General features: G+C 43.3%; 1 protein-coding gene across 5 annotated transcripts in view; it reads right to left on the reverse strand.

Annotated features, from left to right (window-relative positions):
* The window catches only part of METTL8 (methyltransferase 8, tRNA N3-cytidine), an 85,584-nt gene that overhangs the window by 26,329 nt on the left and 32,184 nt on the right, over window positions 1–27,071 (reverse strand). The window contains exons 1-3 of one of the 5 annotated variants that reach the window (XM_084799473.1): window positions 21,793–22,056; window positions 14,240–14,394; window positions 1,082–1,173 (exon numbers count right to left, since the gene is read on the reverse strand). In XM_084799473.1, the coding sequence (XP_084655599.1) occupies window positions 1,082–1,173; window positions 14,240–14,382 (235 nt within the window). In that variant the 5' untranslated portion in view covers window positions 14,383–14,394; window positions 21,793–22,056. Of the gene's footprint in view, window positions 1–1,081; window positions 1,174–2,529; window positions 3,005–14,239; window positions 14,395–21,792; window positions 22,057–27,071 lie in introns of those variants that run through there. The other 4 variants (XM_084799472.1, XM_084799475.1, XM_084799474.1 and 1 more) reach the window with 4 other exon arrangements.

Consider the following 27,071-nt stretch of genomic DNA (forward strand, 5'->3'; position numbering starts at 1 on the left):
AAGAGGGCATTGGATCCTCTGGTACAGGAGTTACAGGCAGTTGTTAGCTGCCATGTGAGTGTTGGGAACCAAACCATGGTCCTCTGCAAGAGCAGCCAATACAACAATTGCTCTTAACTGCGGAGCCATCTCTCTGGCCCCTCCATTTTCAATTTTTAAGGAGCCTGAACAATGGTTTCTACAGCGGCTGCACCATTCACAGGAGATGTGCACAAGGGCTCTTGTTTTAACACCTGTCACTTTCTAGTCGTTTAGTAGCAGCCCAAGACACACTTCAAGCCATATTTATGAGGTGGTCAAGTCCTTCTCTGATTAAACTCTAAATGCAAAGTCTCCCAAGAAAACTGCTTTTGGTCCCTACTAAAACTTTAGCCTGGGCTGGGAAGGTGGCTCAGTGGGTAAGGTGTTTGCTGTACAGCCAGGGAGACCTGAGTTAGGATTCCAGCTGTGGCAGAATGCTTCTGTGACCTCGGAGTTGGGAGTGGGCATGGGGCAGAGCCAGAGCCCACTGTCCAGCCAGTCTAGATGAAATGGTGAGCTCCAGGTTCAAGGAGAGACTTTGTCTAAAAAAACTAAGGTGTAGAGCAAAAGAGAAAGACACTTGAAATTGATCTCTGACCCTCACACAGGTACACATGAGTGAGTGCCCTGGTACACTCATATGTGGGCATGTCTGTGAGCACACACAGCCCATGAGACAGACACACACACACACACTCTCTCTCACTCACTTATTCTAAAAAACTAACAATATTTTAATATGACTTTTTCTTTTTTGTTAGAAGTTTCTAACAAGTGAAGTGCACAATAGCACACTCAAAGTGGTGTAGCTAGAAGAAAAATTTTAAAGTTATATTTTCATATCTTGCTTAAAATGCCACCCATATGTATATCTTCCAGAAAAAGCAATATGACTACCAAAAGACCAATTATAGGGTGAATACATAATTTATTTCATTAATTTTGGTTCCACTACAAGGGAAGAATTGGGAATCCCACCAAAGGTGGCAAATGGGTTGACTGGCTGGGGTGGAAGCTAAGAACTCTCAAATGCTCTGACATCAGAGGAGCCCAGCTTTACCTTGGTCTTCTGGAGGGACTCGGGTGGCTGAGTTTTCCTCTACTTTTCTTCTAGCTTCGTCTTCTTCTTCTTTAGACCACTGCATGTAGTCCCTAGTAAGAAAAAAAAAAGTCATGTTTGACAAGTGGAGAAGACAGAGACCATGTGGCCAAGGACTCCAGCTCACATTCTAGGTTAAGGCAAACATAGGTGATACAACTGACTCCATGTCAAACGGACTCGTTTTGTGTTCCTGGTGCTAAGTGCCGCCCTGCAACGCCTACACGCTTTCTGTTCAAGTCCGGCTGAGATGAGCCAGCCACCTTTGGGAAATGGCTGCTTTAGTCATGTCCTCAGAGCACTCCACGCATTGCTGTTTGAGGGCTAATGTGGTGCGTGCTGCTCTAAGGATAAACATGCTGCCGTCTGTCAGCATCAGAACGGGACAATCCTTAGCAGGATGTTCCTGCTATGACACACATTCTGACATTCTGCCAGAAATGTTGAGTCACACACATGTCCACATGCATGTGTATGTGTGTATGTTTTCTTATGTGGACGTGTGTAGGTCAACATCAGGTGTCTACCCCAGTCACTCTATATCTCACTTTTTGAGGGTCAAGTATCTCACTGGACCAGCATCCAGCAATCTGGCTAGACTGACTGTGCAGTCAGCCGCCTCCACACACCCCAGCACTGAGGTCCAGGCCCTTTACATGTGGGTTCTAGGGACCCAAACTCAGGTGATTACTCTGCATGGCAAGCACTTTACCCACCGAGCCATCTCCTCAGCCCCAAGAGGCAAGTTTTAAAACATTTAGTTCTTCTCTAAATTCTCAAAGTAATTTGCTTTTTTTTCTTATAAGCTACCTTAAATTTCTGAAATAGACTAGCATATTTAAATGAAATATATTTTTTTTTGTTGCTGCTGTTTCATTTGAGACAGATCTCACTGTGTAGGCCAGGCTGACCTCAAACTCATGGCAATGTGTTCCAGCCTACCAAGTGCTGGGATTACAGGTGTGCATCACCATGTAGCCAACTGACAGAGAACTTGATGTGGGATGTAAAAGATTCATTTTTCTTTAATCTCTCACTTTATGTATTTTTAGTTTCAGAGTTTATTCTCTTTGTATGAGATCATAGTATTTTGTGCTATAAAAATTTTCTTATTACATATCATGTATGAGGCCCTAGGTTCACAGCCCAGAACCACAACAAAAAAGGAGGGGGAGGAGGAGGAAGAGGAAGGAAGAGGAGAAGGAGGAGGAAGGGAAAGAGGAGGAGGAGGGCATTTTCTTGGAATGGAAGCCACCTCCATATGTCCTCCAATGAGCCAGTTTTCTAAACAACCAGACACCTTCATATTCAACTTCCCTATCTCTTACTGACACTGTCTTAGTCAGGGTTTCTACTGCTGTGATGAAACATCATGAGCAAGGTAACCTGGAAAGTTTTATTTCACTTACATTTCCAGGTGACAGTCCATCACTGAGGGAAGTCAAGGCAGGAACTCAAACAGGGCAGAACCTGGAGGCAGGAGCTGATGCAGAGGCCATGGAGGATGCTGCTCACTGGTTTGTTCCTCGTGGCTTTCTCTGCCTGGTTTCATAGAGAGCCCAGGACCACCAGCCAAGGGTGGCATCACCATCCTTCACAGTGGCTTGCACCCTCCCCCAGCAACCACTAACTAAGAAAACGCCCTCCAGGTTTGCCTACTGCCGGGATCTTCTGGAGGTGTTTTCTTAATTGAGGCTCCTTCCTCTCAGATGACTTTAGCTTGTGCCAATTTGACATACTACTAGCCAGCACAGATACCTATGAGAAAAAATGGGGCAGGGATGAAGACTGAGACAGGCAGACCCCTGAAGCTCACTGGACAGCTGATGCAGCCAAGTCAGTAAGCTCCTGTCTCATAACAATAAGGTGGACAGCAACTAAAGAAGACATCCGGTCTTGATCTCTAGCCTCCATATACATACACATGCACACGTGGACCTCTAAACACACTTCAAACACACACATGCACACAGAGAGAAAGTCTGAGACTGTTATCACGTGGTCTTTGTAATTATCTGAGCAATGAAAAGGGAAAATTCCATTCGTGGCGGCTCACGGGGACTGACAAGCATTAACTGAGCAGTTGGCACGATCATAACCACTATAGGAACCACTGTCATTCATTATTTATTACAGTGTCAGGCGTCACGCAGAACACGTTTCACATATATTTGTCTTACTTGATTTTTTTCCAAAACTTCCATGAAAGGGTTATAATCCTGCTCCTTTTCTATGGGAAACAGATTATATAGCCAGGCAGAAACTGAATTCAAACCCAGATCTGGGTCATGTCAAAGTCCATCTTCACCCTGTAGTCCATCAGTGCCTACCAAGGGTGCTGGCGGTACAGGGCTGGGGGCTGGGGGGTGGGGGGGGTTAGACTTAACTCCTTAGAGAAAAGGGAATGGTGATGCGGTGGCATCGATGGGGTAGCACTGACGGGTGCAGATGGTAGCTCAGTCAGCTGATGTCTGGGAAAACAGGGAGGAACAGAAAGGTGGGTTTGGGTATGGGGTGGAGGATAGATGGCGGGGCAGCTCCTCTTCCTGGTAAGAGGGTGGGACTACAGACAGTACATACGGGGTTCTCTTTGGTGGGTGGAGTTGGGGGCTGGGTAGACGATTAGTGGGAGGAGCTGCAGGAGAGCAGCCAGACTGCTGTGGTCCAGGGGTGATGGAGAACAGGAAGGAAGAGTGCAGAGAGACAATGGAAAATCTGTTGTTGTGGCCTTGACATGAGCTACCCACTGGGGAAGAGTCGCACCTGACTGTGGATACATCACCGTGAGCGGCTAGGAAAGCAGGGGTAAGTGACGGAATAAAGAGTCACCTTGGGTGAGATGCCTGGTTCTGTGCTAAGTGGTGTTTATGCAATCAGATATGTGAGTATATTCCAGTGACCTAGTTACCTGGCTATAAATACCCCTACTGAAAGGGGAGAAACTGGTTCATCCTTTCCTCTCCCTGCCTCCCCACCAACTTAAAAAAAAAAGAAAGAAAGAAGAAGAAGAAGAAGAAGGAGAAAAGAAAGAGAGAGAGAGAGAGAGAGAAAAAAAAAGACAGTGTCTTGCTCTGAAGCCAGGCAGGCTCCAACCTGTAGCAATCCTCCAGCCTCAGTCTCCTGAATGCTTGAATTACAGACACAAACTACCACCCCGGTCTGTTCTTAAAAAAAAAAAAAAAGAAAAAGAAAAAGAAAAGATGCTGGGGAAGAGAGAGAGAAAGACACACACACACACACACACACACAGAGAGAGAGAGAGAGAGAGAGAGAGAGAGAGAGAGAGAGAGAGAGAAAGAGAGAGAAAATTTCACATAAAATTTAACTACAAGTATATTTTAAAAGCCCAATCACAAACCAAACTATCACTAAGCATCTCTGTCATTTGTTTTAAAGAATGAAACTGGAACAGACTACAGAGGTGTGACCACATGTATATAACCTGGGGCTGGCAACTGTACTTTGCATTCTATTTGTATGTACATACATAGAGACTTGATGTGACAACTGTGACACTAAAATCAACAAGTCAGACATTCATTTTTATTTTTTTGGTTTTTCAAGACAGGGTATCTCTGTGTAGCCTTGGATGTCCTGGACTTGCTTTGTAGACCAGGCTGGCCTCGAGCTCACAGTGATCCGCCTGCCTCTGCCTCCCGAGTGCTGGGATTAAAGGTGTGCGCCACCACTGCCGGGCCAAGTCAGCCATTTAAAAATTAGAATTACTAAGACTAAGGATGAGTTAATCATCTATAATTTCTATAGTAAAAAAAACAAAAACAAAAAAACAGAACAATTTCGGTGTGTGTGTGGGGTGGCTCATGCCCATAGCCCCGAATACTCAGAAGACTGCGGCAGGAGAATTTCTTGAGTCCAGTAGCCACTTTGGACAGCACAGGGAGACCCCATTTCCTAAAGGGCAACATCAACAACAATAAAGACAGGAGGCTCAGTATTTAAGGCTAGCCCCAGCTACAGAGGGAGTTTGAGGCTCTATCTAGAGAGCCTGTTTCAAAACAAACCTTCATTTAGTGTATAGCATCAGGCCCCAAGACAGTGAGAGTGCATGTGGACTTTAAAGCATTTGTCTTAGCTGTTGAGTTTAGCTTCCTATTTCTTGACTATTTGATCGGTTTGGTTATTTATTCGGTTGCTCGTAACTTCCCTACATTCTCCTTTATGTTGCTTCACTTTCCTGACTTCCGAAATGAGGAGAGCATCACACACGCGCTTCGAGGAACAGCGCTCCCCACTGCACAGTTCCCCACGGCAGCCATAGATGTCCCTGCTGTGTTTGCAGGGACACTCTCCAGACCCGCTGCTTTACAGCAGCTCTTGCCAGCAGACATTGGATTCCTCTGTAGGAAAACCCAATAGCAGCAGCAAGGATGAGTCAAGCTTTTATGTAACAAACGCAACCACAGAATTCAGGCAAGCGAGTAGTCAGCGAACCAAAGAACCAGCCATTTAACAGCCAATGGAAAAGTAGTTTCTAATGCTTGGCTCATAAATTGCACACGCTGGAATTTATTATAACAAAGTATCTCAAAAGAAGAGTGAAGTTCTGTGCAAGAAAATCTCCATACAAAGAGGTTTGTGGAAACACAGATAGAATAGCAAGAACATGGAGGAAACCTCAGTGTGGTGGAAATCAGTTCGAGGTCTTAAGGAAAGACCCTGCGTTCCAATTAACGTGTCTCTGGGAACTTTACATCTGATCAGAAGGGAAGAGCAAGGGCACCAGGGTGGGGGGACCCAGGGACGGGAGTTCTTTTGTTTGTTTGTTTGTTTACTCTAAGACAGTAGTGGCTGGGATCTGACCCCGCAGCCTTTCTCGAATGGTTTGTTCTGAGAATGCAGCTTTATGTTAACAGAACTTTTCCCTGGTGGGGGGATTAAACACTGCATAACATGAAAGGTTTTGCAGGGTGAGGGATATAAAAATTCTGAATACAAAGTTTTAAGGTGCTTAACAGAAAACACTGTATTTAGTGACAGGAGGATCAGCGTTTATGGTGGGTCAAAGGGATATTATGCAGACACTTGAAATATTTAACAAGTTGGGATTTATTTATTTATTTAGGTAAGTTCTTATTATGTAGCCCTGGCTGGCCTCAATTTCACAGAATTCTGCCTTTCATGTGCTGGGATTGAGACATGGGTGCCACTACACCTGGTTAAGCAAGTTTGTATATAAAAAAGTTTTTAAAAAATTATCTCAAGAAAGAAAAAAAAATTATCTCAAGTTGGAGCAGCTTTACAATAGTAAAGAAAATTTAGAACCGTTTTCTAATCCTGTGTTCTAACATAATTATTACTCCACAATTCAGATTTTTATCCAATGTATACAATAATTTGCATTAACATAATTATTCTGATTTAGAATCTTTATTTAATGTGTATAATAATTTTAAACGGATGTAATTACATATATGTAATTTTAGAATCTGTTTTTCTGCCAGGTGTGGTAGCACACATGTTTAATCCAAGCATTAGGTAGGCAGAGGCAGGCAGAACGCTGGGAGTTCAATGTCAGCCTGGTGTGTGCTCACACTGTGGTGTGATGACCTGAGGGGAAGCACTGGTGTGTGCTCACACTGTGGTGTGGTGACCTGAGGTGCGTGTTTGCAGCTTCTTTCCTGTGTGTCTATGTGCTGAGGTGAACTTAACTTTTTTATAGGAGGCTATTTTTACTTAAAAGAACAACTATAGATAAAACTACAGTTATCTGGGTATTTGGCACATGTTTTTTCAAAGGAAAATAAAATGATCCTATCACTTCAAGAAAAACAAATGCCAGTATTTGTTGCCTATGGTAAATCTGGAGCTTAGAGTAAAAATTGGAATTTTTGAAAATTTGTGTCTACCACCATGAGTCTGATAGCTTCCTAATACTTATAGAGTTTTCTGATAAGATGGTGGTGGTATTAATGAATGTGATTTCATATACTGTATAATGAAGTGTGCCAACATTTGGCAGTTTTACATAAAGCAGAAAACCAATCTCTCCCAATTTATTCATGCTCCGGGTTATGAAATGACAAACAGGTAAAGACTCCGCCCACAGTCCAAAGAGCACGGTCCTCACATGGCAGAACAGGAACCGTTACTCATTTGGCTTAGGATCCACACCAACTGAGAAACTGCGGCCGCAGATGCCTGGTAGAACACCAAGAACAGCTTTGAGCTGAGCCTGGTGGCAAAGGCCTGTGATCCTAGGTAGTTGGGTAGCTGAGGAGGGCAAGCTTAGGGTCTCTACTGGCTACAGACAAAGCTCAAGCCTGCACAGCCTGGAGAGAGCCACGCGCAAAATATAGAGTACAAAAAGGGCTTTGGGGTAGCTCAGTAGCAAAGCATTGCCTGGCATGTTCAAGGCCCAACTGCCGTTACCAAAGTAAATTAAATAATAAATGTAAACTGTTCTGAAAAGACTATCAAGAATATCACACATCTGTGTGAGGACAAGTTTGCTCCATACAAGTCAACCTAAACAACATGTTACAAAGCTTGAATGCAGAAGCAGATGTGAGCCTCCAGCTTCCTCAGCTAAGCCAGATGTTAAGAGGCATGCAAACACTTAGAATAGCAACAGTCTTTGTGCTATATTTTTGAGAATTTACAGATATTTTATTTAATATATATAATCTGAATTAATCTGAATCTAAATGTCCATTTTAATTTCTACTATGAAAAATATCAAAAAACATAACTCAAATAGATAATACGTCTTTGAGTCCCTCCATGACTTAAGAGTATAAAGAGGCCCTACAACCAAAGTGTTTGAAACCATTGGCCTAGAATAACCCCTAAAACTAAACAAAAATGTACAGCTAAAAGGTCGGTGCAGAGAATGGAATACAAAGTATTCCATTTATTCAGAGTAAGGCAGAAAAAAAGAAGGAGAGTGAAAAAGAAGAAAAGATAACTAACCAAAATTGTAATTTAAAAACCTTAGGATGTGCAAAGAAGCCACACGGAGCCTACTGCTCTAAGCGCACTCATACGAACATATGTACATATATGCTCCACATATGAAGTTTCAATGGAGGTGTCCTACATAGCTGAATAATGCCAATCCCAGAAGCTATGGGTGATCAAATAAAACTCCCAGCGCCAGGTCTCTGGGGTGTCTCTATGAGTGGGTCAGGAAGGCCTCAGCGACCCCCCAAAACAATACAGGCTATTGCCAGCTGTCTTGGCTTCTCACTAGACCTACACACTAAGCCTATGGCTGAAATCAGCATATATCTTGGTAGTAGGACAAGGAAAAATCAAGCCGAGACTGAACTGGAGGTTTCGCCCCTGCCTGGCAGCTTGCATAGAACCAACATAGGCTATTATATTATGTAGTTAGCAGAGGGAGAAAGGACATTAATGGTCTCACCTAGATGACATGTGCTATAAGACTAACCTACCAGGCAAGATATGCCTGCTCACTGGGGCAACAGCGCTATGAGGATTACGAGGGACTGACTGCTTTTTTGTTTTGTTTTGTTTAGATTTGAGGCTCCTTCATAGGAGGGAATTCATGCCTAGCACTGTGTAAACATGACCAAAAGACCATGGCTGGGCAGGTCACAGGGGCCCTTCCCTTCCCTTGGGAACTACTGGAAAACAGGAAGTCACTGTCTTCAGTGCTGCAGTCACTGGTGAATTACCCATGCGTCAAAGGACAGCTCCACCTGTGCTCAGGAAGAAGGCCTGCACACAGTGGGTCACAAAAGAAAAACAACGGCACCTCAAAGACTCGAAAATAGGATGAGGTCCTGTGAGGAGGAGAGAGGTTAATGAGGGTGGGTGTGGAGGTGAGAGAGGATGGAGGGTGAGTGAGATCAGAGTGTGCTACATGCATGTAAGAAACTGGATCAGAGTGTGCTACGTACATGTATCTAACTGATAAAAAATACATTTAGCAATAAAGAAGTAAAATTCACATTACCAGAACTGCCATCTTTTTTTTATTTGTTCACTTTACACCCCAATTGTGTAGCCCCCCTCGTTGCTTTCCAGTCCCATCCTCCCTCCCTTATTCCTCCCTTTTTCGGTCCCCCTCAGAAAGGCTGAGAGCCTTCCTTCCCTATCACCTGACCTCAGCCTATCAAGTCTCACCTGGACTGCCTGTATCCTCTTTCTCTGTGGCCTGGCCAGGGGGAAGTGATCAACCAGTGGGCATCCACATCAGAAGTAGGCCCTATTTCCCAGATTATGGGACCCACAAGGGGACTGTGCTATCTGAGCAGGGGGTCTAGGCCCTCACCATGCATGGCCCTTGGTTGGTTCATCAGTCTCTGCAGCAGCCACCCCTCCCCCCAACTTTGTCTCCTTGTGGGGCTCCTGCAGGACTGCTATCTTATGTGTGTCTTCTTTTTATTTTCCTTCTTTTCTTTTGTGTGTAAATTAAATGTATTTAAAAAGGTTTCTTAGTCAGGTGTGACTGTACACGCCTGTAATCCCAGCGTTTGAGGAGGCAGGGGCAGGAGGATCTCTGTGAGTTCGAGGCCAGCCTGATCTACAAAGTGAGTCCAGGATGGCCAAAGCTACACAGAGAAACCATGTCTCAAAAAAACTAAAAAAACCAAAGCCAAACCCAAACAAACAAAAAGCCAAATATTCTGTTAAAAAAAAAAACTGACATATGTGTCTCCCTGCTTTATACTAATCAAATAAGACTAATACTTCTCAAAACAGTATTCAAACTAAGTGCTTGAAATTATAACTATTCTAGTTCATCAAACTAAGATGCTATTATTTTTCTGTACCTATAAGAGAGAGAAAAAAAACTCCAATTACAACTGTAAGATGCCACCAACTGTAAGAAGTGTCATGATTTCAGAGACATTAATTACTGTAAGGGTGTGATTCCCAGAATGGGTGAGCTGCAAATGTTACAGGTGTATGAGCTAATAAGTGAACTATTTTCAATTAAATCTACTATTTATGCTAATTGACTCCTGGACGCCCACTTCTCTTTTTAGCCATATAAATATCCCCGTTGATTATTGTTATTAGTAAGTCAGTTTCTTACTTAGAACGAAGTGGCTAACAGATATAACGTGGAAAACCCTGAGGCACAAGGGGATGGGGGTGAGCCTGAGGTAGCCAGCAGCCTTGATCTTTCTAACGAAATATTTACTGGGAATGATATTACACATTAGGCGCTGAGCTGTGCATCATTGATGAAGATGACGGAGTGAAAGATAAAACTGTTGAGGGGCTCTAATCTACTAAAGAATATACAGTGGCCCACCAAGAGATAAAAAGGGGGCAATAGGTAAGGGGCATTCTTCCCTTAAAATTAAAACTCAGCCAACGCCATGAATAGAAAATGTAGCTTGTACTTTCTCCAGAGCTAGGGGCCATGAGCTAGGAGAACTGAGCGTCTGAGGCCAGCCTGAGCTACACAATGAGATCATGCCTCAAACACCAGAAAAGCAGAAAAACAAGACAAGGTTCTTCCACGCATGCCACTCCCTCCCCTTCTCACCAGGTCCCCGTCCTCAACCGCACTCACTCATCTGCTCTCTAGCTCTAAAAGCTACTTGGTGTTTTCTAGAATAGTATAGAGGGCACCCTGCACTACAGGAACAAAAGTCAAACACACAGGCTTGGGCTGCAACTAACCACACCTAACTGAGGTGAGGGGAGACATTAACTATATTCTCCATCCATAGAGCCTTTTACTCATAGAAATTTAAAGTTAATCTGTGTTCTGTATATATTTTTTTTTATTTTTTAAGCTTTTTTATTTTATTTTATTTGTTTTTTGAGACAGGGTTTCTCTGTGTAGCCTCGGCTGTCCTGGACTCTCTTTGTAGACCAGGCTGGCCTCAAACTCAGAGATCCATTTGCCTCTCACTCCCAAGTACTGGGATTAAAAGTGTGTGCCACCACTGCCTGATTATTTTTTAATTTGTTTATTCATGTGTATGTGTGTTTGCCATATGTGTGTAAGCACCTATGGAGGCCAGAGACAGTGGTATATCCTCTGGGGCTGAGGTTACAGATGGTTGTGAACTGCTCAACGTGGGTGCTAGGAACTGAACTCAAGTCCTCTAGAAGAGCAGCAAAAGTTCTTAACTGCTGAGCCATTTCTCCAACCCCATGAGGTGTGCATCAATAGTAGGTGCACATTTAACTTTTCACAGAACTGCCACATGATATTCCAAAGTAGTTTTGTCACTTTGTATTACCTCCAGCAGCGTAGAAAGTTCTAGTCCTCCATATTCTTACTAACACTGGGATGCTTGGCATTTTTGCATTTTGGAATATTCTAATGAGTGTGAAGTTGTATTTCATTCTGACCTTAATTTATATTTCTCTAATGACTAGTTATACTGGCCATCTTTTCCATGTGTATATTTCCTGTGTATCTTCTTTGGTAAACTGATAAAATCTTTGTTCATTTTTATTGGCTTGATTTTTTATTATTGAACTTTGAGAACTTAAAAACATTCTGATCATAAATTCATGATCATCAGTAAAAAGGAACAAACATTGATATATTGATCAGGATGGATAAATTTCAGAATAATTATACTGAGTAAGGCCAGGCATGTATTAGAAGGCGGAAATTAGCTCACAAGGTATTCTGCACTCTTCTTTCTTTTCCTTGTTTTGTAGGTAAAATTTCCTAGACACTGTATTGTTTTCAAAGCCCTTTTCAACTCTTCTTGCAAGCTATATTTTGGAGTCTGGTACTGTGGCTTTTCTCCATTTCTCTGTAGTCTGAGGAGGAGTGAGGATCAGTGGGGTAACCAAAGGAGGGCCACTGACGGACCTCATTGACTAGCAGTCTTTATGAGGGCCTCAGCGTGCTCTGCCCCTTGTTTTGTCAAGTGATCTTTTAGTGAAGTGTTTTTCTCTGTGTTCTCAAGCAGCTGAGCATCCCACTACAGCAGGGAGTGCATAGTCTACATGGGGTCATGAGGCTGCGACACTTTACACTGCACCCGCAAGAACAGGCAAGCCCTAGGATTTCTTTAATAGTTCCAAGGAGTTCTCTAGATAAATTGGTGGCATATCTATTAGGCAAAGCCAGTAATCTCCTTAGAAGTGCTCAGTAGGAGTCTCTGAGGAGAACTCGGACTGTACAGCAGGCAATGCCAGCGAGTCGCGCCTCCCTCGGTAGCCTCCTGGACATCCTCAGCCCTGTCACACGCCCCGTCTTCCCCAGCAGTGAGATCTGTAGTCCAGGCATTTGAGTAGCTTCTTGGATCTTGGCTAGGATCAAGCATGGCATTTGGACATTTGAAGCTGACTGTCCTCTCAAAGCTTATCTAAAACATCTACGTAATCATTTTTCCCCAAAATAAACTATGATCTAAGTTTCTATCAGTGATCTAAGTTCAGAACTTCAAAATCAAATTCTTCATTTCCTTTGTTCTGCCAACTTCTCCTTATGGACCCTTTATAAGTCTTTCTCGTGGCTCTTTCCTACGGCCGATCTGTCCAGGGTACTGTCAGCAAATGGTCTCTACAATGTCGTCTCTCTTTAGAGACTCTGTGGTGTCCTGAGTATCAGCTCTGAGTCTAGCACTACAGGCGACCCTGACCCTACCCCACCTTTGTCCTATACCACTCAACCTTATCTGCCACTGATCTCCTGAAAGAAAGAAAGGAAGGAAGAAAGAAAGAAAGAAAGAAAGAAAGAAAAGCATACAATCTTATTTACCATTTCCTGAAAATGCCTTGTGTATCTTTGTTTTATATTTCTACCCCGCATGGATGCCCTTGCTCTAGATATGCTATATGTATCAACAAATATTTGGGGGAGGTGGAGGGTAGAGATGACCTCGCTCTGTAGCTCTAGCTAGCCTGTACTTAATATATAGAGCAGGTCTGCCTGCCTTAGAGATCCACCTGCCTCTACTTCCCTAGTTCTGTGATTAAAGACTTGAACTACCACACTTGGCTCTCAACAAATACTTTTGTGTTAGATACTGTCCCAAGTACAGAAAGCAAAATAAATAATCCTAATTTCAGATTTTCCCAATTGAAGACATTTTCCTAGATGGGCATGGTGGCTCACCCTGTAATCCCAAAACTTGGGATGGGGGGGAGGAGAACAAGAAGGTCAAGGGGTCAAGGTCACACCCTCCTCTCCAACAGAATGAGCTCAAGGGCTGCCTGAGATACATGAAATTGTCTCAAAACAAAAAAAAGTCCCTTTCTTATGTCCATCAGCGCAGTTTCTCATTAATGAGTTGCTTCTTATATGGCAGTCTATAACACTCAGCCCTTAGAGCCTGAGGCTTCCTTGTGCAATTATTAGCCTTTTCATAAACACCTTCAAAGCATGAAATAGGGTCCAGAGTGTGCACCTGACAAACATCTGTGAAGAGGAGAGGCCTGTGGTGTCAGTGGCTGAAGCCTGTAATACAAGCAACTCAAGAGGCTGGGAAGGAGATGGCAACTTCAGCCAACAGGGCTACAGAGAGGGGGGCCTCTCTGCAGAAGAGAGCCTGCACCCCTGGCACCACCACTTGGTGGTAGCCTGGCCAGTCAAGCGGGGGGGGGGGGGGGGGGGGGGGGCCTGCAAGGGTGCCAAAGTTCTAGATGTACGAAGGAACTTCCACTTTCCAATTCCATGTGCAGAGTTCAGAGAATGTAAGTCAAGGTTGGCTATCAGGCTTTTGGACTTCTACAACCTAAATTAGATCATCAAATTAAAAAAAAAAATTCCTTCTTCACAGGGTGTGTTGGAGCATGCTTTTAGTTCCAGCCCTCAGGAGGCAGACAGATATCCAAAGCCAGCCTGGTCTCACATAGAGAGTTCCATGACAGCCAAGGCTACAAAGTGAGACCCTTTGTCAAAAAACAAACAAACAAACAAACAAACATCCTTCCTTGGTCATAATAGGGAAAAGATAGCTAATGAACATATATAATATCAGATTATAAAGTAAAGCTTGGGCGAGCAAGATGGCTCAGTGGGTAGAGCTCAGTGGGGTACCACATTTTGCCACTAAGCCTGATGATCTGTGCTGGTTGTTTTAGAACTCACATGATGGATGAGGAGAAAAGAGTCTTGAAGCTGTCCCCTGGCCTCCACATGTGCTCTGTGGCACGTGCTCCACAAGTAAACAAATAAATGTTGTGTGTGGGGAGGGGGGAACTCACCACATGTTGTGTTCAAAAACTTTGGCTGGGTCAGTTAAAATCCTTGACCCCAGAGGGGCCACCGGGTGGATACCACTCTGGCATCTGTGTGGCACCTTCCCTTGCCTCAGACGACAAATGCAATTTCTCCAAATCACATTCATCCTAAACAGGACCTGCAAAGCCACAAACAGTTATTAATCACTCAACAAGTATTAAAATAGTTTTCCAAAACCAGGCAAAGACACAACAGAAAAAGAAAGCGATAGATTAATTCTTTGATGGACGTAAATGTAAAAATTTTCAACAAAATTGCTGCAAACCAAATTTAGGGACACAATAAGAGGATCATATATTACGAATAAGTAGGCTTTATCCCAGAAAGGCAAGGTTGGCTCAACATATGTAAATCAGCAAATAATACAACATATAAATACACTTAAGGGCAGAAACTCATAATTCTTTCAATTGATGCTGAAAAGGCTTTTTGACAAACTCCAACATGTGTTCATGAGAAAAGTTCTGGAGAGTTTAGGAATAGAAGCAACGTGCCTCAAAATAATAAAGGCAACAAACCCAAGGCCTGCATTACAGCCAACAGACAAGCTGAGAGCGCATCCAGGGAAATTAGGAACAAAGCAGTCTGATGGAGTGCTCAGAGGTCTTAGCTGCAGCAATTAGACAAGACAAAGGCACAGAGCGGATAAAAACAGCAAAGGGAGGAATCACACTATCCCGACTAGCAGACAACATGGCTCTTTACTTAAAAGACCCTACTGGGTCCCTGAGACAACTCCTGGGCCCAATACACACCTACAGTAAAGCTGCAGGATACAAAAGTCAATATTTAAAAAAAAAAAAAAAGATTCTGGAAATAACAAAAATGTACTCTCTGAGAAAGAAATTAGGACAAATATCTCATTTAAAATGCACCCCCACCACCAGATTAAGTATTTAGGAATATGTCTAACTAAATAAGAAAAAGTCCTCTACAAACCTACTTCTGAAAAAGGAAATCACAGATATATCATACGATGGGAAAACAGTTCTTGTTCATACACGTGTATGTTTAATAGTCAATATATTGTTGCAAATATACTTCCCCATAGAACATGTGTTTCAATTCTAGCTCAAGTGAAGAATCCTTAGCTGAAGCTGATGTTGACAGCTAAGTTGATAATTTTGAATTTAAAGGCTATGCCATCGTAAGTATGATCTGGTACAGATGTCACTCTCAAGTCTCTATGGCAAAGTATTCAAAAGGGACTCTCACTGTCCACTGTGCTGCTGTCTGGTGGCTGAGCTGTCCCTCACAGCACTCAGGCTACTGTGGTAACCAGTTGGTAGAAACCATCTCTAGGTGACATGTATGAGCAGGCATCAAGGCGACCAGAGGTGCCTTTAGGCATGAGAGCAATGTGGTGAATGCCCTTCACTATGCTGCTCAACATGAACCTCAGAATGTCAAAAACATCTCACTATGCTTTCCACAAAAAATTTCAAGAGTTTTTCCTGTTGGGGTTTTAATAAATGAGGAGCTTAGTGAGGCATAAAAAGGCTGGCTGCCTGTCCCAGCCCCTGGCTTGTTCCTTCTGAGTGCAGCCTCTACCCTGACATGTCTTTGTTCTTTCTACAGCCAATACTCCACACAACACCAACAAAACTATCTTTAGACCCTTCTACACTAAATATATTCATAAAATATTCTGTATGCCAAAGAGCAGAAACTGATTAGATCCACAAAGGCAGGCAATTCATGCTAAAAACTGAAAAATGATACAGACAATGGTTCTCACATAGGAAAACCGAACCTAAATGTGATCCCAACCCTTCAAACGATGATGTGATACTAATCGCTGTGCAAAAAAGGAAAAGAAAGCAAAGCTTCTCTCCCTGTACATGACCACAGACAAAAAGACACAACAAGACTGGCTATGAGCAAAATGTCAGGAGTATGTCCTTGAAGGCTGCTGCCCAGAGGACAAAGCTCAGCATCGCCAGGGCCTAGGCATGTGGCAAATTCCTTGCTTAGGCAGCTGTTTCTTTTACCACACAGACATCTATTTCTTTCATTTCTTTATCATATTTAATATCCATATCTGGTGCTTCACTACTGTTTAATCTTCTTAACTAAATATCTAATAACACTAACATAAATATATAAAACCTTTTAAATATATAACTTTAATGTATTTAAAGTTTTCAAATGAAACTGCAAACTTCTAGAAGCAAGACCCTGCTATTTGTGGATTGTTTGACTGACTGCATAAAAATGGTACTTACTTGGCATAAAGGAGTGAAAGTTGAGATGCTACCACAGACCTCAAATATACTGGAAAACTAAAAGGATATTACAGACAATTTTTTACTCTTTTATTTATGGTATAAATAACTTGGAAAAACAACTTACCTATAATAACTTTCTAAAACATCACAAGTTAAAAAAAAAAAACCTAAGCAGGCCTAAATTTATTAAATGATTGTATAGTTTAAATAACAACAAGACCGTGATGACTAACATATACTTAGTGTATGTATATACATACATATATAGGCACACATATGTAAAGAATAAATCAGAAAATGCAAGTGTTGGCAAGGATATGAGGAAACTGGAAGCCTTACACACTGCTGATAACATGTAAAATGATGCAGCTGCTATGGAAACAGTGTGGGGCACTCCCCAAAACTTAGACCCAGAGCCAGCAATTCCATTTTGGGGTATATATGCAGAAGGAATGAAAGCAGAGAGGGACCTGAAAAGGTGTGTGAACTCTCAGAGGCACTGTAGACAAACAGTCAATAGCCTGAAGTGTTCTCTGAAGGAATAAGAAACACCTAACACTGTATTCTGACCCAGGCTACAATGTGGATGGATCTTGAAGACAGTCCCAAAGGCACACACGCTGTGCTGCTCCTCTTGCAGAAGGTTCCTAGAGTAGTCAGATCCAGAGGGACAGAGAGCGGAGTAGTGCTCGCCAGAGGGGAACAGGGAGTTAAAATGTCTAATGGGCACACGTCAGAAAATGATGTGATGACAGGGAGACCACATCAAGTTGTGTGTATCTTGAGCACATCTAGAGAGCTAATGCCCACTGTGCATGTTAAAAACATGTGGTCCTCACATGCATGAAAATGATGAAATTCAATACTTTATATGCTAACTTAAAATCTAATTTCAAAAAGTACATGTTCACATACACACACACACATACACACACACACATACATACACACACATGATTTTACTACATACATGCAGTGATACAGAAATGTCTTACTACACATCTCAAAGGTACACATTTTTAAAAGGAAGGTAGACAGACACGGTGGCACATGCCTTTAATTCTAGCACTTGGGAAGCTGATGTAAGAGGGCCAAAGGTTTAAGGTCAGAAAAGCACAACAAAACCTAGCCCACAACAGACCAATACATACACGAATCAAGAACAAAGCAAGCTAGACCAAGAAACCAGGCCCAGCGTCCGTCGGGGAAGCTGAGAAGTCCTAGAGATGGATGCCGGCAATAATTTGTACAACATGAATGCTTAATGCTAGTAAACCACACACTTAAGAAGGATTAAATTGGTAAATCCTCTTCTAGTTATATTTTCCCACAATAAAAAACCAAACAGCTTTCCTACAAAGAAGGTGCAAGCCCACACATCCTCACTAGTGAACACCAAACATCTAAGAAACAGCAAAACAAAACAATAGCAAGAGTGCCCAGCCTATAGCCAATGAGAACACCTCTCAGCTAGCAGCACTGGGAGGATTATGACTTTGTGTGAAAAAAATGACTGAATGTGGCCATATCATTACAGGGTGATTTTCCCACTGACAGTGCTTCCCATTAGGTTTTCAGGTTATAATGAATTTGTTATGGATAAAATTTGAGGATATCTAAGAGGGAAAGCCTAGGCAAGAGTTTTTGTTGTTGATGTTTTTTTCTTTTGAGCATTTCTTATTATACTTTAATTGCCGAGGCTGATCTAGTCATGAGCTGCATAGCAATATGCTGGTTAAGACAAAATTCACATAGTGGTTTCCCTAAGATTATAGTGAGGAAAAAAGATTAAAATGAAAAAAAAATCCTATCACCCAGTATTTTACCACAGCTTCTGTATGGTAGGTAGACAAAGCCTGTTGCATTACAGTAGCCTGTGGCAGTAGTACAGGAACACTGCTCATAGGTTTATTATCCAGGCATATAGGCTATAGCATATAGCTTAGGTATAAAAGGATGCTATACCATCTACACTGTGTACATGCACTCTCTCATGTGCACATAATACCAGATCATCTACTGACATGTTTTTCACAAAGTATCCGCGTCATTAGGTAACTGTATTTAGTTTGTGGTGCTCCATCCAGTTCAGAGCAGAGAAATACAGCAACAAAAATATCCATACAGCCTGATACCTGTTTTGAGCTTTTGTTTAACCTTGCAGCTGGGAATGTGGTTGCATCTCTTCACTTAGCTCAGACAAATGTGCCATATCAAGCCTATGTTACCAAGTGGCATTTCTTTCCCTTCCTCTGGCCCATTGTCATCTCAGCACCCTACAATGATCCTTCCTCTTGAACCCTGTAAGGGCCAAAGTAAACTAACTGTAAATGGAAGAACATTAGGGCCCCTTAGAGCTCAAAGGTAAGACTTCATAGCCAACTGGCTGAAGCAGTAATTAAGGAACAGAAACCCAGGAGGGAGTAAATGCTCACACAAGCATCAGATCGACAGTGTCACCACCAATAGCATTGGCCATTCTACAAGGTGCACTATGATTAGCCAACAGGCTTCCTGCCAGATCGAGGTGTAGGAAGGTGTGATGGTTTCCATGAGAACGGCTCCCAATCGCTCATATATGTGAACGTGAGGTAACCATGAAGTGGCAGTGTTGGGAAGGATTAGGAGATGTGGCCTTGTTGAAGGAAGTTTGTCCCAGGGAGGGTGGGCTCTGAGGGTTCAAAAGCCCATGCCAAGCCCAGAGCCGCTCTCTTCCTGTAGATCCGGATTAGGGCTCTAGCTACTTTTCAGCACCATGTCTGCCTGCCTGCCACCATGCTCCCTGACAACAGACTAAGCCTCTGAACTGTAAGCCATCCTCAATGAAATGTGTCCTTTATAAGAGCTGCTACAGTCACTGTGTCTCTTCCCGGCCATAGAACACTAAGTAACTGTCTGCCTACCTTAGAATTTGAGGGGGAAAAACAATGTATGAAATGGCCTGGGACAGGTACAGAGTATGACAAGCTGAGGACAAGATGGTTTGGATATCCACTGACCAATGGCCAACCACCACCACCACCATCCCCACCATCCCCACCATCCCCACCATCCCCACCATATTAAACTTAGTTACAGAAGCAGAGGTCCTGGCCAGAAGGATAGCTTGTGGGAAGCAGCTTGCTCTGACTCACAACTTTTGCCAAATGCTATGCACTCTAATAAAGTGCATCCCCCTTTTCAGTAATTCAAACAGCTGCAGACCCATACCAACTATAACGTAGTCTACTGGGGTAGGTAAAGTGTACATACTACATACAAAAATGCCTTTCGTGCTGTGTGCATGACCAGAGTTTGAACCCAAGGTGTTCCATGTGTTAAACATGGACTTTACCACTGAGCTACAGTCCCAACTGAAAAGAAAAAGAAAAACACTTCTGAAATAACTGCAAACTTTATGCTTCTAGAACAATAGTTTTGTATACTTTTTTTTCTAAAAAGGAAGATTTGAGTTATAGGAAAGCACCAATTCCAACTCATCAGGCTAAGTATGTCCTATGTTCAAGGTGCTGATGCCCATAAGGGTTAGTTAAGACCCCAGGATCAAAATCTATGAATGCTCAAGTCTTTTACACAAAACAGAACAGTTTTTGTGGGAAACCCATACACACCCTTTAAATTTCAGTTCAGTTTACTTTTTTCTTCTGTGTATATGTGTGTGTGTGTATATATGTGTGCACACATGTGCGTCCATCTGTATGGGAGTGGAATATCTGCATCCTTGCACACTCATACTAAGGACAGAGGTGAACAGTGGGTGTCTCCTATCATGCTCTTGAGATGGGGTCTCTTACTGAAGCCAAAGCTTACTCTTCCGAGTTGGCTGGCCGGCCAGCGGACTTCTGCGATCCCCATGTCTACCTCTCAACACTGGAGCATCAGGCACACATGGCCATGCCTGGCTTCTTATGTGGGAGCTTGAGGGCTCAAGCTCAGGTCCTTCAGCTTGCTTTGACCCAGGTGGCCATCTCCCTCCCCCAACTTGTTGGTTTGTTTGTTTACTTGTTTTAGGCAAGGCCTCTGCTGGCCAGTGAGTCACAGAGATCTACCTGTCACCACCTCTGTGCAGTGGGGTTACAAGTACAAGCCACAATGCTCAGGTTTTTGCCACATGGGTGCTTAGGTCTGAACTCAGGTCTTCACGCTTATGTGGCAAGCATGTTGTTAGTGACAGTGCCATCTTCCCAGGCTACTTTATTTTTGTTGTGCTTTGGACACCAGGCACAAGTAAGCCAGGACCTAAGCCCTTCCTTTATTTGCAGTTCCCCCAGAATACTGAAATCAATGTAAATGTTGTATATAGTTATTATACTGTACGACTGAGGGAATAATAAGTAAATAATCTGAATGTGTTCAGTGCAGATACAGTCGTTTCCCCCTCCCCCGCCCAATTTGTTTCCATGTAGTGTTAGATATTGAACCAAGGGTCTCACACGTTCTAAGCAAGTACTCTTTCACTGAATTTTAGCTTCTTTCCTGGTCCCCAGCACCCTTATTTTTTTTTTCCTGAGAGGCCTCACTAGTCACTCAGGCTAGACTTAAAGTCATTCTGTTGTCCAGGCAATTCTTGAAGGCTAAATCCTCCATGAGCCAGCCTCCTGGACCACCAGGCCAAGCTCCAAATATTTTTCATCACAATTAGTTTTAACCTCCATTTGCATCAAAGCGTATGATTTGGGGGGAGGGGATCAATAAAGGACAAAGGAAACTCACGCTCTGAGCCGGAGTAATAAATTAAACAGTCATCTAGCCCCCAATAAGAACTGATGCTCTTGATTCCAGCAGGGGCAGCCTGTAGACACCAACTCCACCCTTCCTCCCTCCCCCTGGTCTGCCCTGTTGTTGTTGTTGTTGCAAGAGCTTTCTTTTACTTATTTATATTATATTTATTATAATATTTTGTTTATAAAACACGAGTGGGCACACACACACTTATATGAGAGAGAGAGAGAGAGAGAGAGAGAGAGAGAGAGGGAGAGAGAGAGAGAGTCATTTGCCTACTACTTTTGAATGCAACACACACCAAATGTATCCCAGTACTGATTCTTGGGGTTTCTCCCACTTGCTAATTTTTTTGCAACTGATTTAAAGAGGCTCAGCGTTACTTCTCTCTCTCCTCCTCTCTCATTTCTGTATCTTCTCTTGGGCCCTCATCACACAGCCAACAACGAATGCAGCTCAGCGTCCCCAGCAGCCTCAAACGAGGAGAGTGCATTTTCTTTGCAGTGCCCAAACCTCGAGAGACAGGCAAAGGCCTCTTGCATCAGGCAAAGAAAGAAACATTTTACCACAGGCTCTTCCACTGGGCGAGCAGCACAGCTGGGAGGTGGAGGAAGGAAGGAGTCTTCACCTCTCCATGCCTTAAGCTTGGTCCTAGGCTTACAGGGAACCCTCCAGGTGCTGAGAGGAACACCAAGGAAACAGCAAGAAATCCTGTTTGTGGGAAACCCTTAAGGGTTACCCCTGGAGCACCGTGCTGGGAGCCAGGCAAAAGCTATTTGTAAGACGCCCCAAGAATGATTCCCAGTTGTCTCAGCTTCCTGAAGGCCAGGGGAAAGAAATGTGCTAATCATCTGCCAAGTGTCTGCCCACCACTTAAAAGTTACCTCCCCTTCAGCAGTTGCTGGGTCATGAGCCTCTTCAATAAACAAATTACCTCTGTAACTGTTTAGCTTTTCTTCTCAGCTGGGAAGCTGGTACAAAGGTTCCACTCAGAGGCACAAGCATCATCCTGACAGAGCTGCACTAAACATCACCTAAGAGGCTAGCATTAATGAGAGGGAGTTAAAGTGCTGCCGTGCACTATTTGGGAGAGTAAAAGCCGACAGGTAAGAAACACTTAAGGATCGACTACACTGCGGCGAAAACTGAAGCTTCAATTAACCCTGGCAATTTCAGAGAACTCCGAGGGTGACCATCTGCAAGGCAAACAGCTCCGCAACTTGAACATCTTGTTTTAATCTTTCCTTGCATGATTATAATTTCGGGGTATAAATAAGGTTATTAGCAAGAACGGAACAACAACAATAATTACAGTAAGTGCTTGCAGAGCACTTTGATCATGCTATGACGTTAGTCACCCTGCAGCTTCGAAATGGGAAGCTCATGGTTATTGTTTGCTCTCCAGGGCCGTCCTGAGAGGTGGCTTCACCATGCCTTTTCCCACACAAAGGGAGGCTGCTAGGATTCGGGATTAAGAGAATAAGTTAGGGACTTGAGGAAACCCCACCAGTTTGAAATATTTGAAGGGGTTACTATTTTAACCACTCTGGGAGTCATATACATTATGCGGGACCAGAATAAAACTGGTTTAAATTCATCCAATTGGCATTTTACATGTCTAGGTGACAGTAACATTGGGAGCCATCAGCCAGTTTGGTGGGCTGATAAATGGTCCTAAGGCACACTCATGCTCATCTGTTAGCGGCCATTAAAAGTGTGATAAAAGCTCACGTGGAGAAGACCCTGGAGTTCTACCCTGCCTTTTCCCATCTCCTACAGAGGTCTCTCTCCTTAGGTGTGCTAGGCAGCAGGAGATACTCATGCTCATAAGCAAGACTTACTTGGCCATGTTTGGACTGCCCTTATTAATAAGACTGTCCTAGCTGAGAGCAGAATACTATGAAATTTTCAAGGTCATAAACGCATATTAAATCTAAAAACTTGAACTACATCCTCAATGAATAAGTGTCCAAATGAATGTATTTCTGGCACATTAAAAATAAGATGAGATTTACACAGGCAGAGGCTATAGCACTGTGTAAATTCTATTTTTACAGAACTATAATTGCTAGTTATGAGGGCTCGCATTCCTGTTCCCAGCACTTGGAGGGCTGAGGCAGGAAGATTTCAAGTTTGAGGCCAGTCTGAGCAACCCAACAAGTTCCTAGGATATATAGCGAGGCCTTGTCAAAACAGAGCACTACAGAATTATAGACAATGTCTAGTAAAGGCAAAGTACGGGAGAAGTGAGTCTAATGTGGTATTAGCACAGAGGAGAATGAGTGAGTTGGGTATTGCCTGATGCTTAGCATATTTACATTGAACAAAGAAGAATGAGTAGGGGGCTGAGAGATGGCTCAGTGGTATAAATTCCCACTGTGCAAGTTCAGGACAGACACACAGACACCCAGGACCCACATACATATGGAGCAGATGTAGCAGCTTCCCTGTAATCCAGCCTCGGGAGGTGGAGACACATTAGCCAGCTCGTTTTCCTCACTCATAACTGCCTTCAGCTTGAACACGTACTATGCCCTGTCAGGCCCAGCCCACTACTGTGGAACACAAGTCACCTCTTCAGATTCTAGTTCCCAGTAGAGTCCTGACCCCTCTGAACCACCATGAGCGGTCTTTACATTTCTGTCGGTATTCTGGTCTCCCAGACTCCCTGAGCAAGCTGGCGCTGAGACCAAGCACGTTGCTGAGCTCCAGGTCGGACTGGGCGACCCTTCCTCACTGAACAAGGTGGAGACCTAATTGGGAGCGATGCCTGACATCAGTCTTGTGCCTCTACAGGCACGTGTACCCACACATATGCATATGTGCACACGCATGCGCACGTGCACACACCCAAAAAACAGAAAATAAGTAAGGGATAGCCAGGAAGATAAAAATAAAAGCCAAGGCATTTCAGGTAAGAAATAGCATGCAAATGGAAGGAAGGAAGGAAGGAAGGAAGGAGAAGAAAAAGAAAAGATGGCTGGTGAACTACATCAGTAGGCAAAGGTGCTAACCACCAAGGCTGAGAAGCTGTGTGTAGCCCCTGAGCCTCACAGGTTGGGAGGAGAGAACTGACTTCTGTACGTTATCCTCTGCCCTCGACACATAGGGACCTGCCATGTTTCTGTCCTCTCAAGCAAATAAAAATGTAATCTAGATCACGTCAACTGAGTGTCTGGAAAGAAAGCTAATAAAGTATACCAGAAAGTAGTCCAGTTTTAAAAACTGACAAGCTTTTTTTGAAAAGAGAGAGAAGCAAGGAGGCACACGGAGTATTTGGAGAATTAGAAAGCAACTTGGGAAAAGGAGCGATACTGGGTAACTCTGGATGGGCAGAGTGAGAAGGCTAAAGACAACAGGCAGCAGAGCTCTTGGTGTGCTAGCTGAGAGAGCTCAACAGCCCTCAAAGTGCCACGAGTCAACTGAAATTCAGCAGCCAGCAAACAGACGGTAAACGGCAGAAGCCAGGTTCCTCACCCTGGAGTGGGAGGTCAGAGACAAGAGGAGAAGGCGCCCTAGTTCAAACGGCCCTGAATTAGAATGGAGGTCGGTCACCGACATGAACTCGTATTTGGTTTAATATAAACAGGTTGAAATACAAAGAAAACATCTGTAGTCTTCACTGTTAATTCCTCTGCATTTGGAATCACAGCAGACACATCTCAGGGCGTGTCTTCTAGGAGAGTGTCTCCAGAGAAGCTTAACTGAGGAGGGAAGACCCACCCTGGATGTGAGCGGCACTAGTGGGTCAACTGGATGAGAGATTGAATAAAGAGGGAAAGAGCAGGACAGCTTGAGGAACAGTGGCCTTGATCTCTCTCTCTCTGCTTCTAGACTACAGATGCAATGGCATCCATTAATCAAGTGAGGTAGTCACCATGTTGAGCCTGGCCATGTGGTTCATAGGCCTTTAGAACTGGCTTGAAGGAAGACCATGAAAGAGATTGGAACCTTCGGCTAGAGAAGCCTAGAATCTTGTAAGCAGAATTTAATGGGCCATTCTGGTGGGAGTTTAGAAGACCAGAATGCCAACAGTAATGACTGTGCCTTTGACGAGGGGATACTCCTCCATTGCTGGTGAGGGTGCAAATTTCTATAGCCACTTTGGAAATCAATATGGTGGTTTCTCAGAAAACTGGGAATTGATCTACCTCAAGACTTAACTATATCACTCCTGGGCATATACCCAAAGGGTGCTTCATCCTACAGTATGGACATATGCTCAGCTCTGTTCATAGTGGCTCTATTTGTAGTAGCCAGAAGCTGGAAACAACCTAGATGCCCCTCAATTGAAGAATGGATAAAGAAAATGTACATTTACATAATAGAGTATTACTCGGCTGTTAAAAAAAGTCATAAAAAATGACTTCACGAAATTTATAGGCAAATGAATGGAACTAGAAAAAAATCATCCTGAGTGAGGTAATCCAGACCTAGAAAGACAGACATGGTATGCACTCACTTATAAGTGGTTATTAGCTGTAATGTAAGGTAATCAATCTATAATTGATATACCTGAGAGGCCTGCTCTTTTCTGAAGGGATATGGAGAAGGAGTGGATCTGGGGGAGACAGGAGGTGGGGGGAAGGTACTGGGAGGAGAAGAGAGAGGGGAAACTGGTTAAGATATAATATATGAGATAATAATAATAATAGTTATTATCATTATCATTATCATTATTATTAAAATGGGGGGGGGTTGGAGAGATGGCTCTGTGGTTAAGAACACTTAACTACTTTTCAAGAGGTTCCAAGCTCAATTCCCAGCAACTACACGGTGGCTCATAACCATTTGTAATGGGATCCAATTCCTTCTTCTGGTGTGCATGAAGTCAGAGCACTCATATATATAAAATACGTGAATAAATAAATAAGTCTTAAAAAGAAAAAGGAATGGCTCATGAGGTTTCAGAGAGGCCAGGGCTCTACTGGGAACTAAAACGGCAAGAGACCACTCATGTTCTATGTCAATGGCTTGCCCTTAGCACATCATGATATAAATTCAAGCAGAAGGCAATTATGAGGAAAAAAAAAACCAAACAAAACACAAACAAAAAAATGTGACAGAAGCTATGTCCCATGGTTACGTACCTGGATTTTCACTGGAACCAGTCCTACCTCTGTCTTCCCACCCTTACTGAGCCAATAAATCCCCATAATTATTTAATTTCTATTTTCTGCCACTAAATTTAGCCATTCTTTCTTTTGCCCACTTGATACACAGCCTCACTATGAAGCTCAGGCTGGTCTGAGGTCCTGACCCTCCATCTCAACCTGTGAAGGCTGGAGATGTAGCTCAGTGGTGGGGCATTTACCCATCTGTACAAGGTCAAGTTCATTTCCCAGAGCTGGGAAATGAAATAAGTAAACAAACAAATGAATGAAAGAGGCACAGGAAGAATTAGGTGGATGATAGACTTGATGTGGTGGCAGCCCAGGTTTAATAAAAATAAGGGGCGCAGACAGACAGGAGAGACTGTTGAGTAACTTAGCTTTCTAAATTGCCTACCCCGTGTCTCCTAGTAACAAAGACAGTAACATTGTAACCCTGAGAGAAACATGCTGGTTTGAGTGAGAGGTTCTTAAAACATGGCTAAGACCACAAAGCCACAAACATCTATGAAAAGGAAACACTTGGGCACTGAGAAAAAGCTCAAAGCTGGACTGCCACTCCCCACCTCACTTTGGTCCTCCAAAAGGCAGCTGGTTAAGTTCCCCCACGGGCACACCTTCTTGAGAAGGCTTTGTCAAACAAGGGTTCCATGATAATGTCACTGGGCTTTTATTACGATAATAATCGAAACGCCAAATCAACAGGAGCACACGTGCGACTGCGGCTTGGTTTC

This window comes from Acomys minous (assembly GCF_964271855.1).
Source record: "Acomys minous genome assembly, chromosome: 10".
NCBI lineage: Eukaryota > Metazoa > Chordata > Mammalia > Rodentia > Muridae > Acomys > Acomys minous.